The sequence below is a fragment of the Orcinus orca genome, chromosome 16, assembly GCF_937001465.1.
Source record: "Orcinus orca chromosome 16, mOrcOrc1.1, whole genome shotgun sequence".
Lineage (NCBI taxonomy): Eukaryota > Metazoa > Chordata > Mammalia > Artiodactyla > Delphinidae > Orcinus > Orcinus orca.
In genome coordinates this window covers 46,642,435-46,660,804 of record NC_064574.1, presented here as the reverse complement: position 1 = coordinate 46,660,804, position 18,370 = coordinate 46,642,435, and the positions used below count along the sequence as shown (strand labels likewise).

At 53.4% G+C, this 18,370-nt stretch overlaps 1 protein-coding gene across 1 annotated transcript in view; it reads right to left on the bottom strand.

Annotated features, from left to right (window-relative positions):
- Window positions 1–3,461: 3,461 nt before the first annotated feature.
- Window positions 3,462–18,370, bottom strand: part of RALGAPA2 (Ral GTPase activating protein catalytic subunit alpha 2) — a 282,968-nt gene continuing 268,059 nt past the window's right edge. Inside the window, exons 39-40 of the mRNA XM_004270420.4 lie at window positions 9,616–9,649; window positions 3,462–6,653 (exon numbers count right to left, since the gene is read on the bottom strand). Of these exons, the coding sequence (XP_004270468.2) occupies window positions 9,642–9,649 (8 nt within the window). The 3' untranslated portion in view covers window positions 3,462–6,653; window positions 9,616–9,641. The remainder of the gene's footprint in view (window positions 6,654–9,615; window positions 9,650–18,370) is intronic.

Below are 18,370 nucleotides of genomic sequence, written 5' to 3'. Positions count from 1 at the left end.
CGGCAGGCCTTCCTTTTCCCGGTGCCTAAAATGAAGATGCCACAACTTCCCTGGAGGAAGGGGATGGACGTAGCTGTTTCCAGTGGCCCATAATCAGCCATCAACATGGAGGACAAGACGAGGTGACAGTTTTTAAAGGGAGGGGGAGGTGATGCCATTCACGTGCCACCCTCGCTGGTTCCAAGTGTTGGGGGCGCGTGGCGGGGGGAGGGCTTTGCTGCGGGTGCTCTGCCTGCTGGGAGGGAGGGAGGCCTGCTGGGAGCCCCTCTGCCTGCACTTAGCCCAGCGGCCTTTTCTGAGGGAATATTGATCACAAGTGCTCACCTCTGCCATCGGAGCAGCAGAGGGCAGTCCCTGAGTATTCATGGAAAAAAGCTTTTCTTTGCCAGGCTCTATTCTGAAGCCAGAAAGATCTTTTCAGGAGCTCTAATAGCAAGCCCCTGCCCACTTCACACCCGCCCAAGAGCCACACTCCAATTTTCAGGCCCCCAGGACCCCGCTTCAAGGTGGAAGCTGGTGAGCGTGACCTCTTTATAGAAAAGATTCTCCGTCAAACCCAACACGTGTCTTGCTAGAGGGTGAGGTGGGACATATAAGTGGAAGATTGAAAATTACACCGGGACGCACAGGGAACTGTATTCTTGTCCCAGACAGAATTTATTCATTTTTTTCTTTATTTCCTAAAATAATGTTAAAAATAGAATTTTGATCACATAGACAATGTCGTCTGATATTTGTGCTGGGAATATTTTGGTTTGAATGTTTAGAAAAAGAATCTAGTCAGTGTTTTTATATCTGACACGGTCCAGAAGGGAGACTGCTGAGAATTCTTAATTTTTCTTTTCTTTTTTTTTTGGCTGCAACGTGCAGCTTGTGGGATCTTAGTTCCCCAACCAGGGATCGAACCCACGCCCTCGGCAGTGAAAGCACAGAGTCCTAACCACTGGACCGCCAGGGAGAATTCCTAATTTCTCCCTTGTTCTGTAAGAGGCAGAATCTTCCAGACAAATATTTCTTACCATGACAGCTGGTTATAAATTCTCACCCCTTTCATCTCATCCAATTTAACATAGGCTAGTGGAGACTTAGGTAGCAGAAGTATTTTTCAATTAAAATGTTCAGGACAAAAAGGATGTAATCTCCAATTCCAGAAAATTCTTTAATATTGCTCAGAAAGTATCACTTCAGATGATGTCATTTCAGATGCTTTTGTTGCTGCTGTTGGATTGTAGTGGAGGGCGAGTTGGAGAGCATTTGATTTGGGGAAGAGAGTATTCCTATGATTATAGATGCCCCTGACTCCCTGGGGTGTCAGCTGGCCATGCTTTGTTATCTGGGGCAGGAGGTGTGGCTGGAGCTGAGTACAAAGAACCTCTGATGTGGGTCTTGGGAGCAGGCTTCTTTCCACTGCACTCGAGGGCCACCCTAAGGGCATGTGAGGCCATTGATGTGTCTTTCCCTCCTTTCCCTTGAACTCCTGAACATAGAACTTTTTTTCAGGAGACAATGAACAGAAAATTTCGGCCAAACTTCCCCAAGTGCTCAATGACTCTGAGGATATGTGTGTGCAGAGAGCAGAGGGTCCTTCCAGAGGGTGGCAGGCCTGCCCAGGCATCACCGCCACCAAGCTTGGGAAGCGTGCTCTCGCGCCGGTTCTTCTCCAGAAGCCCACTGTTCAGATCTGAAGATGTGAGCAAATTCATCTTTCCAGAGAGGTACCATCCAGCAGTTCCTGGGGCCCCAGAGAAAGGCCAGGCCCAGCGTCCTCTTCTCTGCCCACAGGGAGGGTCTCCCAGGAAACAAGTTCCCTGGTCTTCGTTGGGCCTGGTCTGCGTGAGGACTGCCAGGTGGCTTCAGACTTGGCCTCAGGGAAACGTGCCTGGTGGCTGAAAGGAACACGAAGCTACATTTTCACGAAGCCGAAAGGAACGCGTACACTGGTTAAGAACAGCGACTGCTGCTGAGGTAAGTGTCATCAAGAAATGGGGCCCCTGCCTGGAGCCCCACTTTCCAGCTGCGGGGCTCCAGGGAGCCTGGGTTTCAACAGCTGTAGAAGGAGGTGGTGGGAGTGGAGGGATGGCCCTTCCGACTAGACAGTTGGGCCTCGGTGAGCTGGGTGCATCAGAGCACGTCCACTGGGCTCCACATTCATGACTTCCACTTTTTGATTTGAAAAATGAAAGGCAATTAAAACCATTGCCATCTATAGAAGGAAGGTGAACGATAATAGTTCCCCTTGACATACACTGTTTAACAAATCAAGTGGCCCCGATTTAGTTTATACACAGACACAGGACCATAGCACTACTTCAGAGGTGTACAGAAGTGAACAAACATCTGCATCTAGAGAGGGGAGCGGGTGCTGCCCTGAGGCAGCTGCTCTCGGTCTCCCCAATGCCTCACACTCCCGGCCCCTCCAAGATGCACATGCGGGAGGGACTGCAGGTGAGGGCTGCCCAATGCATCTCGATGGGGCTGGTCCAAGCGCCTCCACCCCAATCCTTCTGCAGATCAGAATGCTTGGGAGGCTTGAGAAAAACAGACGATGGGTTTCTACCGAGACCTCATGATGGGAATCTAGGTGGGGGGGTTGGGTAGGACTCAGCATCTTACGAAGCCTCTGTAACGAATAAAATCATCCCGCTTCCTTTTATGAGGGACCAAGTATTAAAGGCACAACATACCTTCAAGCGAGCTCTCGCTAACAGTCAAAAGCTAAAAAAAGCCAAATGGATTCAGGCTCTACTCGGCTCCCAGGAAGGCAGCTGGATCCCCGTGGAGGTCACTACATGTCTTGTAAGTAACAGGTACTCAACAAATATTTGCAGATGGACGAATGGATGCGTTTTACAAAGCTTGACTGTCTAATGTCCTGGAAGTCCCCTGCTGTCCAGAGCATGGGAGTAGCTCAGGATGCTGGCAGGGGCCACCTGGCCAGGTGGTCCGAATGTGGCTGGAGTCCTGAGTTGGGGCCACAACCGGGCTTTAGCACACCAGCAGGAAGCGTTATTACATCCTTCCTACCACTTCTTCACAAGACAAACCCTCAAAGCTGGCCTCTTGCTCAGCAGGGTCAGGGACTCCACACCTCTGGAAGGGTGGCTGGTGCAGAGGCTGCCCCGGAGAGACGGGAGCCCAGGCCGGGGCTCACTGTGGGCTTTGATACACACCTGGCTATTTAATCACGAAAACAGGAGGGACTTGGATATAGGAGATCAATGATGCTTGGTCTTGGCATTCCAGGGTATGAACTGAGAGGTCAATTTTTACATGAATACATTGGCAAACCTCCCTGTATCCATACTGGCTACCATTCTGGATACATATTAAGGCTTTGATTCAAAAAAATGCTTTTGAACAACTTCGTCTGATAAAAATGTAAACCATCTTTTGTTAGATGCCAGGATAAACTTTATTTTCCTACAAACTATAATGAAAATAAGAGAAACGTGGCACATGAGTACTGTGTTTCTACTTTATTAAGTCGTCACAGTAAATCAGAATTAAAGACAGAGGGCAAACTGGAGAGTCAGGTAGTGGCCATCGGTGGGCCGTGTGCTTCTCTGGGCGAGGGTCACCCCTCGCCACGGGACACCGTGCCTGCCAAGTGGGTTACAGGCAAAGTCTACACCGATGGAGGTATAAGCCCAGGTGTGGAGCATCAGGAAAATTAAATAATAAGAGACAGCAAGATAGAAATCACATGACACCCTATAACTTAATTTACCAGGTTTATCAAATTTCATCCTCATTTACATGTACTAAATATTGTAGACCTGAAAACACAAGAAAACATTCACTTAATGTGTATGTCATACATAGGTACTGAGTGCAACTAAAACATGGTTGTTTCCTGCTGAATTTCCCTTCGGATGTGGACATTCCCCTTCAGTAGCTATGAAGGTAGCACAGTTACATCTACGACATCACAGTAAACATGAAAGCGTCCTTCAGACCTCCAGATGATACAGATAGGACAGTGAACGAAGTGGTCACACCTGAGGAAGGTCGGGAAGACGTGATTTGCATTGTCTGCCGAGCCACAGGATCTTGTTGGTAAGGCTAAGGTCCCATAAGCCGGCCTCGCTCATAGAGTCAGGCTGAAACCCCCTCCTTCCCAGCGGCCGTCGGGAACTGCAGCCTTAACCGCAGGAAGACGCTGTGACAGTCGCTTACCCGAGCTACACGTCCCCACTGCTGTCTACTTAAGGTTTTACCACTTCAAATGTCCTCATTTTGTGGAATTACTATTTTTTTAAGGACAAAAACCTACTCAGTGAGACTATAGAACAACATCTTTGCTTCAGATGGAAATCAGCGTGCAGAGAAGTGAGGGGACTGGCCTGGCCCTGCCTGGAAGCCAGCAAGTCTTTATCTATTTTGGGCCGCTTAGGGCCACTTCTGTTTACAGATGGCTGACCTACTGAAGTGACGAGTCAGCACTGTGACTCCGGTGGGGTCCCCACCGGATGAGTGATCCTCGGCAATTTTGCTGAAAGGCATTTATTACAGAAGCTCGATATTTGCTTTTCTAAGTGAAAAAAAAAAAAAAAAAAAAACTTGATCATTTCAATTTTCCACCCCAAATAACATGAACGATTCAAGTGCATGTGAGTGCAAGCAAAACTGGTCGCTAGGGTTCCTGTCTCCCGGTTCCAAATCTCCAAACCAAAGCTGTTACTGCTAAGAGCCACAGAACTTCTGGCTGTCCTCTAGGGCCACGGGGCTGCCAAAGATCATGAGGGATTATAGGAAGCTCTACCTATTTGCTACCTACAACCGGATTTCCCACTCCAGGTCAGGACTGGCTCCTGGAGATGAAGTGGAATCACGGTGCAAGAGTCCGGGGGGGTTCAGTGCGATTCTGAATCCTGACACTGACTAAACCCAAGAATTCTGCAACAGGGGTATTCTAGAGGTGACACATTCTCCCAGAAGCTAGAGCTTCCGTGGCACTCGGGAGCCCAGGAGCATGGGATGCCCTTCCCGCAGGAATGAGGTACCACGGAGCAGCGGCGAGCGTGCTGAGTCCAGAGCCACGTGGGCCAAAGCACACCAAGCAGACAGCCCACATCACTTAAGGTCGGGGAGGGGGTGCCCAGGAAGCTAAGAATCGTGACAGCTGCTAACACAGCAGAAAAGGCTGTCACTTCCGGTCACCCTTTATGTTGCCACTAAGTCCCCAATAAAGCAACAAATCGGCCCCGTTTACAGGCCGGCCCAGAGCACGGCCTCTGTTTGGAATGAACCTGGTTCTCTCGGGTCCCAGCGGTGCTCGAGCTCCCCCTTTCTGTGGGCCCGGCCTCAAGTCCTACCTGCAATCCTCTGTAAAACAGAAGAACACGCTCCCTCGAGAATTAGAAGTCCCCTCCTTCCAGGAAAGCCTTTCTCCACTGTCCCCACACCAAGGCTGGCTCCTGGGTCTGCCCACCTCTCCTGCCAACGTCGGGTACCAGCCCAGCCACCTGGACCTGGGTGGTCAGGGGAAACGGCAGCTCTGCGGGAGAGTGGGCTCAGCGGGAAGGTGGCCAAGGTAGGCTGGGGGTGTGCACAGGTGAGGGCAAGAGTGGAGAGGTGGGGAAGCACCTGCACGGAGACCTTTCCAAGCCCTTAGCTGGCGGCTCCCCTGTTGAGCCCTGGGCTTACTCTGCAGATGGCCCGAGGGCCTAGATGACAAGCAGAGGGCCTGCACCCAACACACCGACCCCAGCAAGAGCGCCCGGCAAGCACAGATGGAAGGTGGGGCTTTCTTTCTTTCTTTCTTTTTTTTTTTTTTAAAAAGATGCAACAGGCCTTCCTTGGGGAGGCAAATGGGTACAAAGTAGGGATCACACACCCTCTGCTCGGGATCTGTCACCCTAAAGCTCTGTGTGTCAGGAAACGTGTGTGAGGCCCCTGCCGGCAGGGCACCACAGGGCAAAGCCTTCGGAGGTGCCTGGAAGGGAGCTTGGCGGGGACAGGACCCTGTGTTTCTAGAATCACCTGAGCGCTCTGTGATAGAAGCTTCACCATCATCACCTGGAGGGCCTCCAGCAGGGCCAGGGGCAGGAAACCTCTCCCCAGTTAGCGGGCATCAGGAACCAGGTGGAATACACACAGCAACGGAGGTAAAACTTCTCCCGGGCTCGAGACTCTAGGGAAAGCCAATTTCCATGATGATGAAATTCTAGACTAACCATAAATCCTAACAGAAGAAGAATGAGCAAAATCAAGGCAGGGAACATTCCTCCAACAACCGGCCCCTCGGTGAGACATGATGGGTTTATAAACGACCGGCGGACAGAGTCAGCTGCCCCCCGCCCTCCCGGAAAGCCCGGAACCTTCTCCTTTTTCCTCTGCTAGGGCAGCCCCACCGGTGCCGCGTGACAGTGGGCGAGTCTCCGGTTGTTGGCGACTTTTTCTTTTCTTCCTTCGAAGCCCAGGGTTCCTGAGATGCCACCGCCTAGTTTGAAAGTCCGATCCACAGCATTTCGGTGGGATTCCTCTTCAACTTCAGAAGACGGTGAACGGGGAGACCGGCTGAGGGCACCAGCAGGGCAGCGATGTTCCCGGAGTCTGGGTTTGGGGATTCAGGTGGGGAAGTGGGGGACTCTCAGCCGTCTCACACTCCCCGAGAGGCGCCGTGCAGGAGGCTCAGCCTGGCGGCCAGGGCCCTGCAAGGAAGCAGAGGGAGGCCCACGTGGGCACAGGTTGGAGGGAGGACGTGCCACGGCCCCTGGAAGAGGGCTGGACCCCCGCCCAGAGCTGTGCGTGCAGGGGTGTTTGCTGAATGAACCCACAGACCAAGGTCTTTCTTCCCAGCCTTTGCTCTGGACTTTCCTGCAGCATAAAGGGAGCTATGAATCTTCTTGAAATTCACTGGGCCTTACCGTCCAATCTGCGATAAAGAATGAAGAGAAAAGGCACTGATGACAGTGCGGGGAACGGGGGAAGCCAAAGGAGCAGCACGGCCCAGAGTCAATGAAAGAGCAAGAAAAACTTCAGGGGTAGCTTGTGGACCGGTCGGTGTTATTATTTACACGGATCTACATGCTGGTACTTTACACCAGGAGTTACAACTCGATTATTCCCCAAGGGGTCTGAGACAGGAGGTCAGGACTAATTGAATGCATCCAGAAGTGCCTACAGCTGTTTAGCTCCAGAGGGAAAAAGGAATGAAGCTGAAGGCTGCGTGCCCGCCGCGCCCCCAGTCCCCAGGGCTGCTCGGAGGAACCCAGGCGCCCGCTGCTGCAACACTGGGCCGCGGTTGCTGAGGCAGGTCCCCTGGGCAGTGCTTCGAGGGAGGACCGTTACGTCACCCTCCTAATAACCTATTTTTAAACCCTGCTGGGCTGCGCCCCAGCTTCCTCAAAAGCAGGCTTTCTAACCTTCTCCCGACATCCTTCACTTCTGGGGCTTTGGCTACTGCCATTTCCATCATTACTGGCCTTTGAAATTAATGTACGCAGTGACCTTATTCACAGCATCTTCTGTCATTTTCGGATCTGACCTCATTGTTTCCAGGGAGTGCCTCTGGAATCAATACCTGCAGACACGCCTGGAGCCAAGGAGACCACCTTCCCCGGTGCTGTTCCGAAATTCAGCTTTAAGGTCCCCCAGCCCGGGCTTCTGTCTCCTCCCTCTGGTCCCAGGAAGGTCGCGGCAGAGAGAAGAGTTGTGGGTCTCTCTCCTGCTGTTTTTGTCTTTGAAAACAGGCTGCTTTCGCTAAAAGCAGCAGAGCTGTACTGCCATCAGAGGTGGAGGCAGTGTTGGTTACATCGCCCCATCACCCTGGAGCCAGAGGTGGGCATCACATCAGCATGTAGTCCAGGGGAGCGGGCCGCAGGGCGAACAGCCCTGACTGAATCCCAGGTACGATTCTAGTTTGAATACCTTCACTTCGAATTGTGTAAGACTTCACGTTATTAACTAGGCACCACCCCACCCACTTTGGAATCAGATCGATTGGGAGAGGGACCCCCCCTTCCCAAAAAAAAGCAAGTAAATGAAAGAGATAAAGTGATGTTCAAAGACCTGATATTAAGTGAGAGTACTTCTGGGCCAGAAGGGAAACATTTAACCCTCCACCCCTACCAGGGAGGCAGGAGGGGGCCCCTCTCGGTCCTGCACTGCGGCGTGGCGGGTGGGCACAGTGATGCCAACTTTGACGAGCTGCGAAGCTCTTGCAGCAAAGCGGCTTTCGTGCATCTGAGGGCAGTGGACCCACCACCGGGTGCCCCGGGAAGGTCACGCCCGGGCAGGAGCCTGCCCTGCACGCCCCCGGCATTCCTCCAGTCCCCACCTTTCTGTTGGCCCGTCCCCTGGCTCCCGTTGTGCCCACTGTACCCCGTGATTGATGGGGAGGCGGCAGCTGCAGACCAAGCAGGCCGGCCGCAAAGGGGGCGATTCCACTCCTGGCTGCTGACAGCCGCTGCCCCCGCCCGGCCCTTCCTCGAGCTGGAAGCTGGGGGTCTGTTCAAAGGACACTGGAGCCCCACTTGGCCACCTTTGTGGAGGGGCAGGAGGACACGTGTGGATACGGGGTCCCAGCAAATAAAGGCTTTTGCACGCATCCCCACTGCTGGAGGGGACAGTACAGCTGTTCTGCCCTGCCGACATGGGCACCTGGGCTTTGCGGCTCGTGCCGCCCTGGGGGCTGGCCCCAGTGAGCCCGGGGTTGGGGCAATTCCGTGGCTGAGGGGCTAAGAAAGGGCAGCTGGGTTGGAGGGTCAGCTCCTTGTGGCAGTGGCCCTGCCTGCGGGAGGTGGGCAGTGCTTCGGCTAAACCAAGAACTCTAGCCCCTAACTTCCCCTCCACATCTTCTCAGGCAGTGACGGCATCTGTGCTGCGGCCCCACTGTGGGTGACGCGGTTGATAAATGACACCTTGCTCCCTGACCTGCCCCGTCATCTTCCTCATCATCTGCTCTCCCTTCCACCTATGAGCCCATGAGTGGGTACAGCCCAGGCCACCCCAAGAGGCTTTTCTGCAGCACTGCTGTGGGGTGTCTGCCATCCATTGGGGCGCACAGGACGGGCCTGGACTCCAGACCGGGGCAGAAAGGGGAGGCGCACGGAGGTCACACCTGCCGTGGCTGGCCTGCCCTCTGGGTCCTAAACCACAGCAATCCCGGGGTTCTCCACCCTCTGAGATTCCCCCAGCTTTTGTCTGCTCTTCCTTTCCCAGCTGTTCCATTCAGCAGACCCGGGACGACCTGCCCTCCCCAGCCCAGGCCTCGGAGGCCCCATTAAGGCCAACGGTCAAAGGCCAGCCCGCACGTGCTGCGTCTTATCAGCCCATCTCAAGACCCTGCTCCTCCTGGCTCGGCGACAAAAAAGGGGGCGGCCCCAGGTCCACTGGCTCCCCGAGGCCCCGCACACAAAAGGGTGGGTGACAAAGACATTTTCTGGGATGGCAGGTGTTGGTGTGGGATTCCACCCAGAGTACAGGGGCCGAAGAAAGGCCAGCCTGGGTTTCCCGGGTGGGCAGGCAGCGCAGACACGCAGGGCAGAGCCCCTGTGGAGGAGAGCAGGAGGTAGGAACCTGTGGGCATCTCAGCGTTGAGTCAGCCATGGAGGGAGATGGGTTAGTGAATAAGCAGGGTGGTTGGCCAATCCGCTGAAGTGTCAGTCTTACCTTGTACAAATACTGCGCCGAGGCCTTTACGTATCTGAAGGGAAAGAACATAAAATGAAGTGAATGCAAGCCTGGCACGCGCACAGCCCAACTTGATATGAGCACAGTGCTAAAAATACGTTTATTCCTGGGCCGCCTGAGTGTTCTTGCAGTTTCAGAGATCATTACGAATTGGAAATTCCCCTACAAGTCCCTCGGCAGGACAGAATTCTAGCTGGTGTCACCCAGATAGGTGTGAAACGAAGGTAACGTTAGCTCTCCCAGGATGTGTGACAGATGCTCTTGGGAGCCCCGCAGACACTGGGTGGCACTGACCTTGGTATCCTGTCCCTGCTGCCTGATGTTTCCTAAATATTTGGTCTAAGATACAGTCAAAGAGAAGAGTTTTCAAGACCAGCAACTGGAATTCTATGGATGCCTTGAAAAAATAACTGACACCCTCCAAGTGTACAAGTTTACATGTCTCCAAGTTTCATTTTACAGGTTTTGAGTGGTACGCAGTGTGTCAGTTCAGTACGGGTGGCACCTGCGATGTGACAGTCCCCAGGGGGGAAGCACGCAGTGTGCTGTGCAGAGTGTGGCTGCGAAAGGGACCCTGCAGAGACGACATCGGACCCTCGCGCACAGAGTAGCAGGACCCCAGCAGTCCTGCCAGACCCCAGAGAGGCTCTGAGCTCTTTTGTGCTTTGTGATAGTTTTTCTTAACTACCCCAACTCCCCCCTCACCACGGCCATCCTATTTCCCACGTGGGTTTCCTTAGCAAACGCAGCCTCTTTCCGCGTCAGGTGACAGCTCCTCACCCTAACCGCCACAGTACTCCTGAATTCAGTGTCACTAGACCACCATCATATCTGGACAAAGGACATTTATCAACGACATGGACTGCTGTCTGTCCGGCCGCCGTTGTAAACTTGGATTGTCTGCTGACCTCACCAGCAAGGCAGGCACGGTGACCAGGGCCAGTTTCTAAGACGGATGCCGTCGGAGGAGGGACCACCGACAGATCTTAGGTGGGGCTCTCCGGAAGAAATCTGGGCTTCTCTGAAGCTGTACTGTACAGTCCATCAATGAAAATTTCACTCCTCCCCACCCTCCAAAATTATGTGGGATTGGAAACTTCAGGATAAATAACTGATCGTGATGATACACTAGGCTTCTCTGTCTTACTTGATTTCTAGCCACTGTTAATGGCTCCTTCTTTACACGGTGATCGAGCTCTAGGGGCACAGGAAGTTCTCGGGCAGCGTTGCTTCCTGGTGCTGGACTGGTATGTTTTCTGAGGGACCTTTAGACAATGCGATGATCTAGATTGCCTGTCCTCCCCCAATGCACCACGTGCTCCTGGAAGACGGCAGTCGTGGGACATCTCTAGGTGGGTCTTCCTCCAGTGGAGGGGCTGGGCTTCCCAGGGCCCCGTGCTGCTGACCCTCTCCCCACGAAGGGGCTTCTCGATCCCCCTCCCCTGCAGCCCCTCGGCCCTGGTGATGCTGGGCGTACAGGCAGCCGATTGGTGGAAGCAAGCAAACAGATGGTGCGTCTGACAATGGAGGGCTTGTTTGTAATTGCTGATGAGGACAGCCTGCCCCTCTCCCGGTGTGTCCCCAGATGCAGCCCGGTGTGCTGTGCTGGACCAGATAGAATGTCTCAGGAACTGCCAATCCACGGGCGAGTTAAGGAGATGCAAACACAGAGGCAGTTGGGGGCTGCCGTAATTATTCCATGGGGCTCAAATGTCACTTGCCCTTGACAAACAGACAGTGCTACCACAGGGCGGGGCCCCTGTGCGTGGCACGGAGGAGCAGGCTGTCAGCTTCCTGACGCCTCCTTGGGGGTCAGCAAGAGGTACCCACCACCCTGGGCAGTGGTGGAGACACCAGAAGAGACCACGGTGCTTGGAGCTGCGTGATGCCCAGGGGCATGGGAGACGCCAACCCTAATTATTTCATCAACCGGGTGCCTGGTATGTGCCAGGTACTGTTCTAGGCTCCAGGTGACAGCGGTGAACAGAGCAGATGAAACCCCTGCCTTTGAAAGCTTTGGTGGCAAAGTTAATGGCATGCCATCGGGGGGCAAAAATATCTTACTCTTTATTTGTATAACGCGCAGATAGAAGTACAGAGAATATACAGGTAAACGGTATTTCTGTGGTGTTTCAGGGGAGGAGACAAATTAGGAAATAAAAATGTCTTAGAAGCCTCCCTGGTACGGCAGGAAGAATAAAAGGTGGAGAAACACTGATTGCACGGGTTAATATGTATCTTAAATTCAGAGATTTCTTACACGTGAGTGGTGCTGGGAATCAGGAGTCGGCCCCACTCACATCTGAGAGCAGCTGAGCGAGACGCCCCTGGGGAGACCCTTTCAGGAGTAACTTGGATGCCAACGGGCCAACTGCGGTCACTCAGCGGCTCAGACACAGAGCGGGCGTCTGGAGACTCCAGCAGTTGCTTTTAGAGAAAGATGTCCTACTTCTTGGGCCTCGTGAGGCTCCTCTGACACCTGGATATCCACAAGGGTTTCAAGAGACACAGGAAACCACCGTCTTGGTTGGAGATTTGCTGTGTTCTATGCAGCTCTGTCGGAGGCTTTCCGAAAACAGGTGGGCCTTTCTGTGGCCTGTTTTCTCTAGCTGTACTCACCGGAGAGCAAAAGAGCAAGGATTTGCACCAGGCGTCTTATCTCTGAGGCAAGGCTGCCGTCCAGGACTGTCCCCCGGGATAACGCTGGGCAGGGTCAGAGAAGAAACGTGGCTGCTCTCCCTGGGTCCTTGTGACTGAGCCATCAGTGTGGGAAATGATGAGCTGGTTCAGGACAATTAGCGAAGGGAACGGTTTTGAGAGCTGCCATGGTGAGGGAGAGAAACAGTGGGCTGGGGTTCCAGCTTTAGGTGAGCGCTAAATACCCTCCCAGCAGGAAGGCGGACTGAGCGGAAGATCAGAGAGCTGTCTGGGCTATTCAGACCCCTTGGAATGGCTCTGAGGACCAGGAAAGGGGTAAGCCTACACACTCAACGCAGCACTGGCAACCCAAGGCCAGTGGGCACTAGCCAGCCTGATTACCATGGCCAAATGGCCCAAGGATGGCTTCCAGAATTTCCAACCCAGCAGAAGGGGCTGTGTCCTGGCCCCGGACCTGGCTCTGGGCTTGGCTTCTTTTTTGGTCGTTGGTCTGGCCCATCAACCTGGGTTCTGAAGCAGAAAGCTAGGGCAGCTGGACCGAGAGACAGACGGGCAGAGAAAGTGCGTGCACTGTGCCCGCCCACCTGTGCGGGGGCCCGGCCAGCGGGTGGAACGTTCTTGAAAACGCTTGTCTGGCATTTTTCTCTCCCCCTTCCATGACTATAATGTACATTTATGCATCTATGACTGAATTTAACTAAACACTGAAAATTAATGTCTTGTTAGGCCCTCGTGGAGAAAGATGTTTCCAGACCCTCCAGCTAGCTCACGGAGCGTGAACACGGAGATCTCCGTCTATCCCGGCCATGGAGAGATTGCTCATTTTACCAGACTGAATTCTTCACATCTCAAAATGGAAAACCAGTACAGAAATGTTGATAGCAGCAATATTCACGATAGCTAAAAAGTGGAAATAGCCCAAATGTCCACCACATGATGCATGGAACCGAAGTGTGGTCGGAATGGAATATTATCTGGCAACAAAAACATGTAAAATACCGATACAGGCTACAACGCGGACGACCCTTGAGAACGTGCTAAATGAAAGAAGCCAGTCAGTAAAGACCACGTATTGTCTGATCCCATGTACACGAAACGCCCACAACAGGCAGATCCAGACAGACAGAAAGTGGACTAGTGGTTGCCTAGGGCTGGGGGTGGGGGGAATGGGGACTGACTACTAGTGGGTTTATGTTTTTGTTTTTCAGGAGGGATAAAAAGGTTCTAAAATTAGATTGTGGTGATGGTTGCATAACTTTGTGAATATACTAAAAGCACTGAGTAGCATACTTTAAATGGATGAATTGTATGGTACGCACATTATATTTCAATCACGTTGTTTTTCAAAAGTGACAAAAAAGAATAGAAGTTGGCCTGGGCACCACTACTGCCAGAGCCTTTCCAAGAGGGAAACGACAGAAGTGGCTCCAAGTTGCAGGGAGAAATCCCCCATGGGACCCAGGGAGGCAGGGGGCCGGGGGCAGCTGTGGGGTTCAGCTGGAGCCGATGCAGGGGACACGGGTTCGTGCCCTGGTCCGGGAAGATCCCACATGCCGCAGAGCGGCTGGGCCCGTGAGCCATGGCCGCTGAGCCTGCGTGTCCGGAGGCTGTGCTCCGCAACGGGAGAGGCCACAACAGTGAGAGGCCCGCGTACCGCAAAAAAACCCACCAACAACAACTCAGGAGTGGCCTTGGGCAGTGAGGCGGGATTACACTGGCATTCTGTGTGCTGCTGGTCATTGTTTTTTAAATTTCCCAGTAATCAACAGCTCCAGGAAACACAGAAGTTACGTCTGTGGTGACACGCGGGAGGACGGTGAGTTCTCCGTATTGCTCTGAGGAAGCAGTAAGGGTGCAGTGGGCTGTCTGGGTCCTACGGATAAAAGCTGTCCTTTGGTCTTCAGATGTGAAGGAAGCTGCTTTAGCCCACAGCTGTTTTCTACATGTGAAGTCTTCCTGCGCTGCCCACTTCTAACACAGGAAATACTTTGGTTAGCTTTCAGTTGGATTTCTCAGTTATCCGTGCCGAAGAGGGGGTGCATTTGCCACCTTACACCCTGCACAGACCATAAAGGCTCCGAGATCGTCCTTTCTGCCTGTGGGGAGGAACATTTTGCCTTTGCCTCTAAGGCAGGCCTCCTCCCTGCACCCTGCTTTTCACTTCTGTGAGCGTGTTCCCCACAAGCAGGGGTCCTTTCGGGGTGGGTGATGAGTCTCGTTTGGGAGAAACTTAAGCCGTGACCCTGGCCTTGACACAACAAAAAACACCCAAGGCTGAGAACAGCTCCAAACTCTCGAAGGGCTCACTCTTACTCTGCTGAGGGCAGACGGTGGGAAGCATGGACAGGAAGCTGCAAATCCCCACGGGGATGTAAAGAATTACTGTCCATGGATTGTTCTAGAGACAATTTGTATCAGAAACGCCAGGGAAGCTCACCCCACGTCCCAGCCCTTCTGGGTAACTGGGAGTCATGTTAAGTCTCTCCAGACGATGGAGAGGTACCCACCATGGTCCTTCATGCAAGCTCGTGGGTTCTGGTGTGAGTCTGGGGGTCTTAAAGGGGTGAGCACAGGTCAGAATCCCACCCAGTTCCCCTGAAGGAGGGGTGTTACTGCGCTCCCTCCACCTGTGCTGGCTGGGTTAGGGCTGCGTTCCGTGGCACCGGGCTGAGGGGGCTTCTCTGGGGGTCTCTCTTGTGGGCCCACAGTGAAGGTCTGGGGAGAACAGCTTTTGCACCACCCACGTTCACTCCTTAGTCACACATGAACCATGTGCCTGCCGCATGCCAGGCGATGGGCGTGCATTTTACCTGGCTGGCCTTCCGCCCACCCCTCCTGAGGAATACGCCCCGCAGAAGCCAGAGTGATCTTTTCAAACAAGAATCACAACATGTCACCCACTGCCTCACACCCCCAGGGAGCTGCCAGTCTCACCAGAGTGACAGCTGAGGTCTGTGCCTGGGTCGAGGGCCACCCTGACCACCTCCTGCTCTTCCGTCCCCACCTCGCTGGGCTCCTCGCTGCTCCTCACATGGGCCTCAGGGCCTTTGCTCGTGCTGTTCCCTCTGCCCGGACTGCTTCCCCCAAATTCCAAATGGCTCCCTCTCCCTTGTCTCCCTCAAGGCTTCCCGCAAACGTCACCGTCTCGGGGAGGCCGCCGCTGCCACCCCATTTCAAGTGCACCCCACCCCTGTTTTATGTGTCCGTAGCACTCCTGGCCCTCCTTCGTGCTTTTCCTCCTTAGCACCCCTCACTATCCCCAATCTTTATGGAATGTGTGTGGAGGCCCCGGCCCCGTGGGGTTTGTGTGACGATCAAGCGGAACTGTCGCCCCATCTACTGAAGCTGCATCAAAGGTGTGCGGGTCCCGGGACCCAAGCTGGACCCGAGTATCTAAATATGGCCTCTAGCAAGTCACCAACTCTGGGTAATGGGATAGAGAGTAGAGTCAGCCTAGTGGCCTGAGAACCCTTATTTCTGGCTGCTTCCTTTCTTCAGTGGTGACCTCTATCCTCCGGGACCCTCGTCCCTGATGCTCCTGGGTCAGCAGACACCCCTGGTCAGGAGCGCCCGGCCTCAGAGAGCCGCATGTCACGCCCGATGTCACGGAGGGCCCTGGTGTTACGCGGCACCGGGCTGATCCCAGCCTTGGGGACGCAGCTAGGGAACAGGGTTGCAGGGCTGGGAACACGCCAGCTGCAGCGTCTGCCCGGGCGCACTTCTGCAGCCACGCAAGGCAGTGTGTGCTTCATGGTCCCGCCCAGGATCGGGGCTGCGGGGCAGAACCTTGCCAGAGGGTCCTGAAGACCCGGCGGCTTCCCTCACCCCCAGGTGACCACACGAATCAGCCCATCCCGCTCAGGAGGAGAGATGCTGGGTGGCCCGCGTGGGGGCCCAGGTAGGTGGACCGTGTCCTGTGCAGCTGGGATTCATATTCTAGAAGCGGTCAGAGGATAGGGTTCTGCCTGTTCATTCTCAACACTCTCTGCACTGATGCTACGAGGTTTCTCAGGTGCTGAGAAACGAATTCCGGCCACGTCAATGCTGTCTGCTTCATGCAATCTTTTTTTTTTTTTAATTCTTTACAAAGTTGACTGGTATGTTTCCCATTTTTAAGGGACTTCCTTAAAGCCTTTCGAGGGACTTTAAAGGCCAATGGGAAAAGAGGAACCAGTTTTTCTCTCTACTATGCTATTTAGAGGTTTATTTCCTGGTTATCATCATATATTCTTCAGGAAAAGGAGGGTATAAAATATTCTTCCTTTTTTTCTTCAGCTGTCTGCAACGTTACTAAGAGAGGTCCCATTTGGCCTCTGCCTTGGTTGTTGCTAAACAGAAATTCAGGCAAAACCATCGAGGCTTCCAGGAACCCACCCTGACGGCCGAGGCTGTCTGTGTTCCACCTGCTAGAACCTTCTGGAGGTGAGGGCCCCAGCCATGGCTCACAAGGCGTGTGAACCTGTGGTGTCAGGAGCTCCAGACTCTTCCGAAACAATTTCTCAAGGTTATTTCAAATAAGCTTTAAGGGTCTTTTCCAAAAACTGTCTGTGAGAAAAATTCTTGGTACCTGCCGACCATCTCCTGGCAACTGCTGTGTCTCCCCGGGGGCCGTATTTAACAGTGAGGCAGGAGGAGGGTGCCGTTCGCACTTAAAACCCTGCAAGGCTGAGAAACCAGGGCAAACCTAAGGCAGCATTTCACAGAAAAAGCAGCAGCTTCAAGTTCTTCCAAAGGAACACATTAAATGTCATGTCGATACTCTGGAATGAATCGTCTCGGGTACCGCCTTTTCCCGGGAACCTGGGACCAGCCTCCGCGCCTGCCTGCCCGGGGCAGGAGGGTCCCCCCGCTGGCTCTGAAGGACTGGTTTCTTCCTCTCTGCATCTCATTCTCTTGTCCACCGGGCCTTCCAGTTCTCAGAGTCCCCATCTCAGCCAGCGTGGGAAACTTACAGGCTGACCAGCAGGACGCTGAGTGGGACAACTGACACACATCAGGCAAGTTTCCATTCCTTCCAGGCTCACGAAGCAGACGGCAAGGCCGGCTCAGGGAAATCTCAACAACTGACCCAAGCCACTGACTAAATGTCTTTTTTTTTTTTTTTTTTTTTTTTGATGAACCTTTGTGACATGTAGTTGTGGTTTGGAGCTAACTGATCTGCGCTTATTAATAAGTAGCCAATTTTGGTGATTCACGAGTGTCTGCTTTTCCCTAACAAGAGTTCAAGCTCCGGGAGGGAAGGGGAGAGACAGAGTGCAGGGTCTCCAGAGCCCTCTGTGCTCCCCTGAAACGCGCCGCAGAGTCCTGCTCAGGGGCGGCTGCGAGAGGGTAACATTGTTTTCTAACCGATCAACTGGAACAGATGTTTGTCTCATCTCTTGCTTCCCTCTTCCGGAGCTGACACCAGGGAGAGTAAAGGAGTTTTAGAGGAAAAAGGGATGAATAAGCACGAGGCAAAATGTGCGAAACAGGGTAGTCGAACATTCTCTTTAAAACCCTCAATATCACGTAGGAAGGCATCCTAACCAGGTTTCAGTTATTCCAGCTGCGGTACACAGTCTGTGCAGTAACCAGGCTGCTGGCTGCCCTGTCTGCTCCACACCCGGAGAGCCCCTGCTGCCCTTCACTGGTCCACTTTCACTAGGAGACCAGGAGGGTCGGGGGGCGGAGAATGACAGCCGATTCCAGGTGTTTGGTCTGGCTCCGGCATCAGGCCTCACACACATCTGTGGTCTAGAGACACCTGGACCCCTTAAAGCAACAGCCAGACTCCTTCCTGCCTGCATTTCTACTGCAATCCTGTTGCATATGACATAAGAAAGAAACTTAAGCATCATTCTTTAAAGAGATTACAGCCCATTATAGATAGAAGAAACACACACAAGACAAAGCCTGCCTTCCATGTGCTGAGGAAAATCAAGAAGTGAGCTAAGTTAAAGGGAGCTGGACCGGGGATGGAAGTATCACAGAACTGCCTTCGTGCGGGCGGTGGTTCTCAGCACTGCTTGGTTTTAAAAGCAAGTCCCCACCCATGCCCAGACCCAAAACTCCAAATCTCTGGTGGAGGGACCATCTG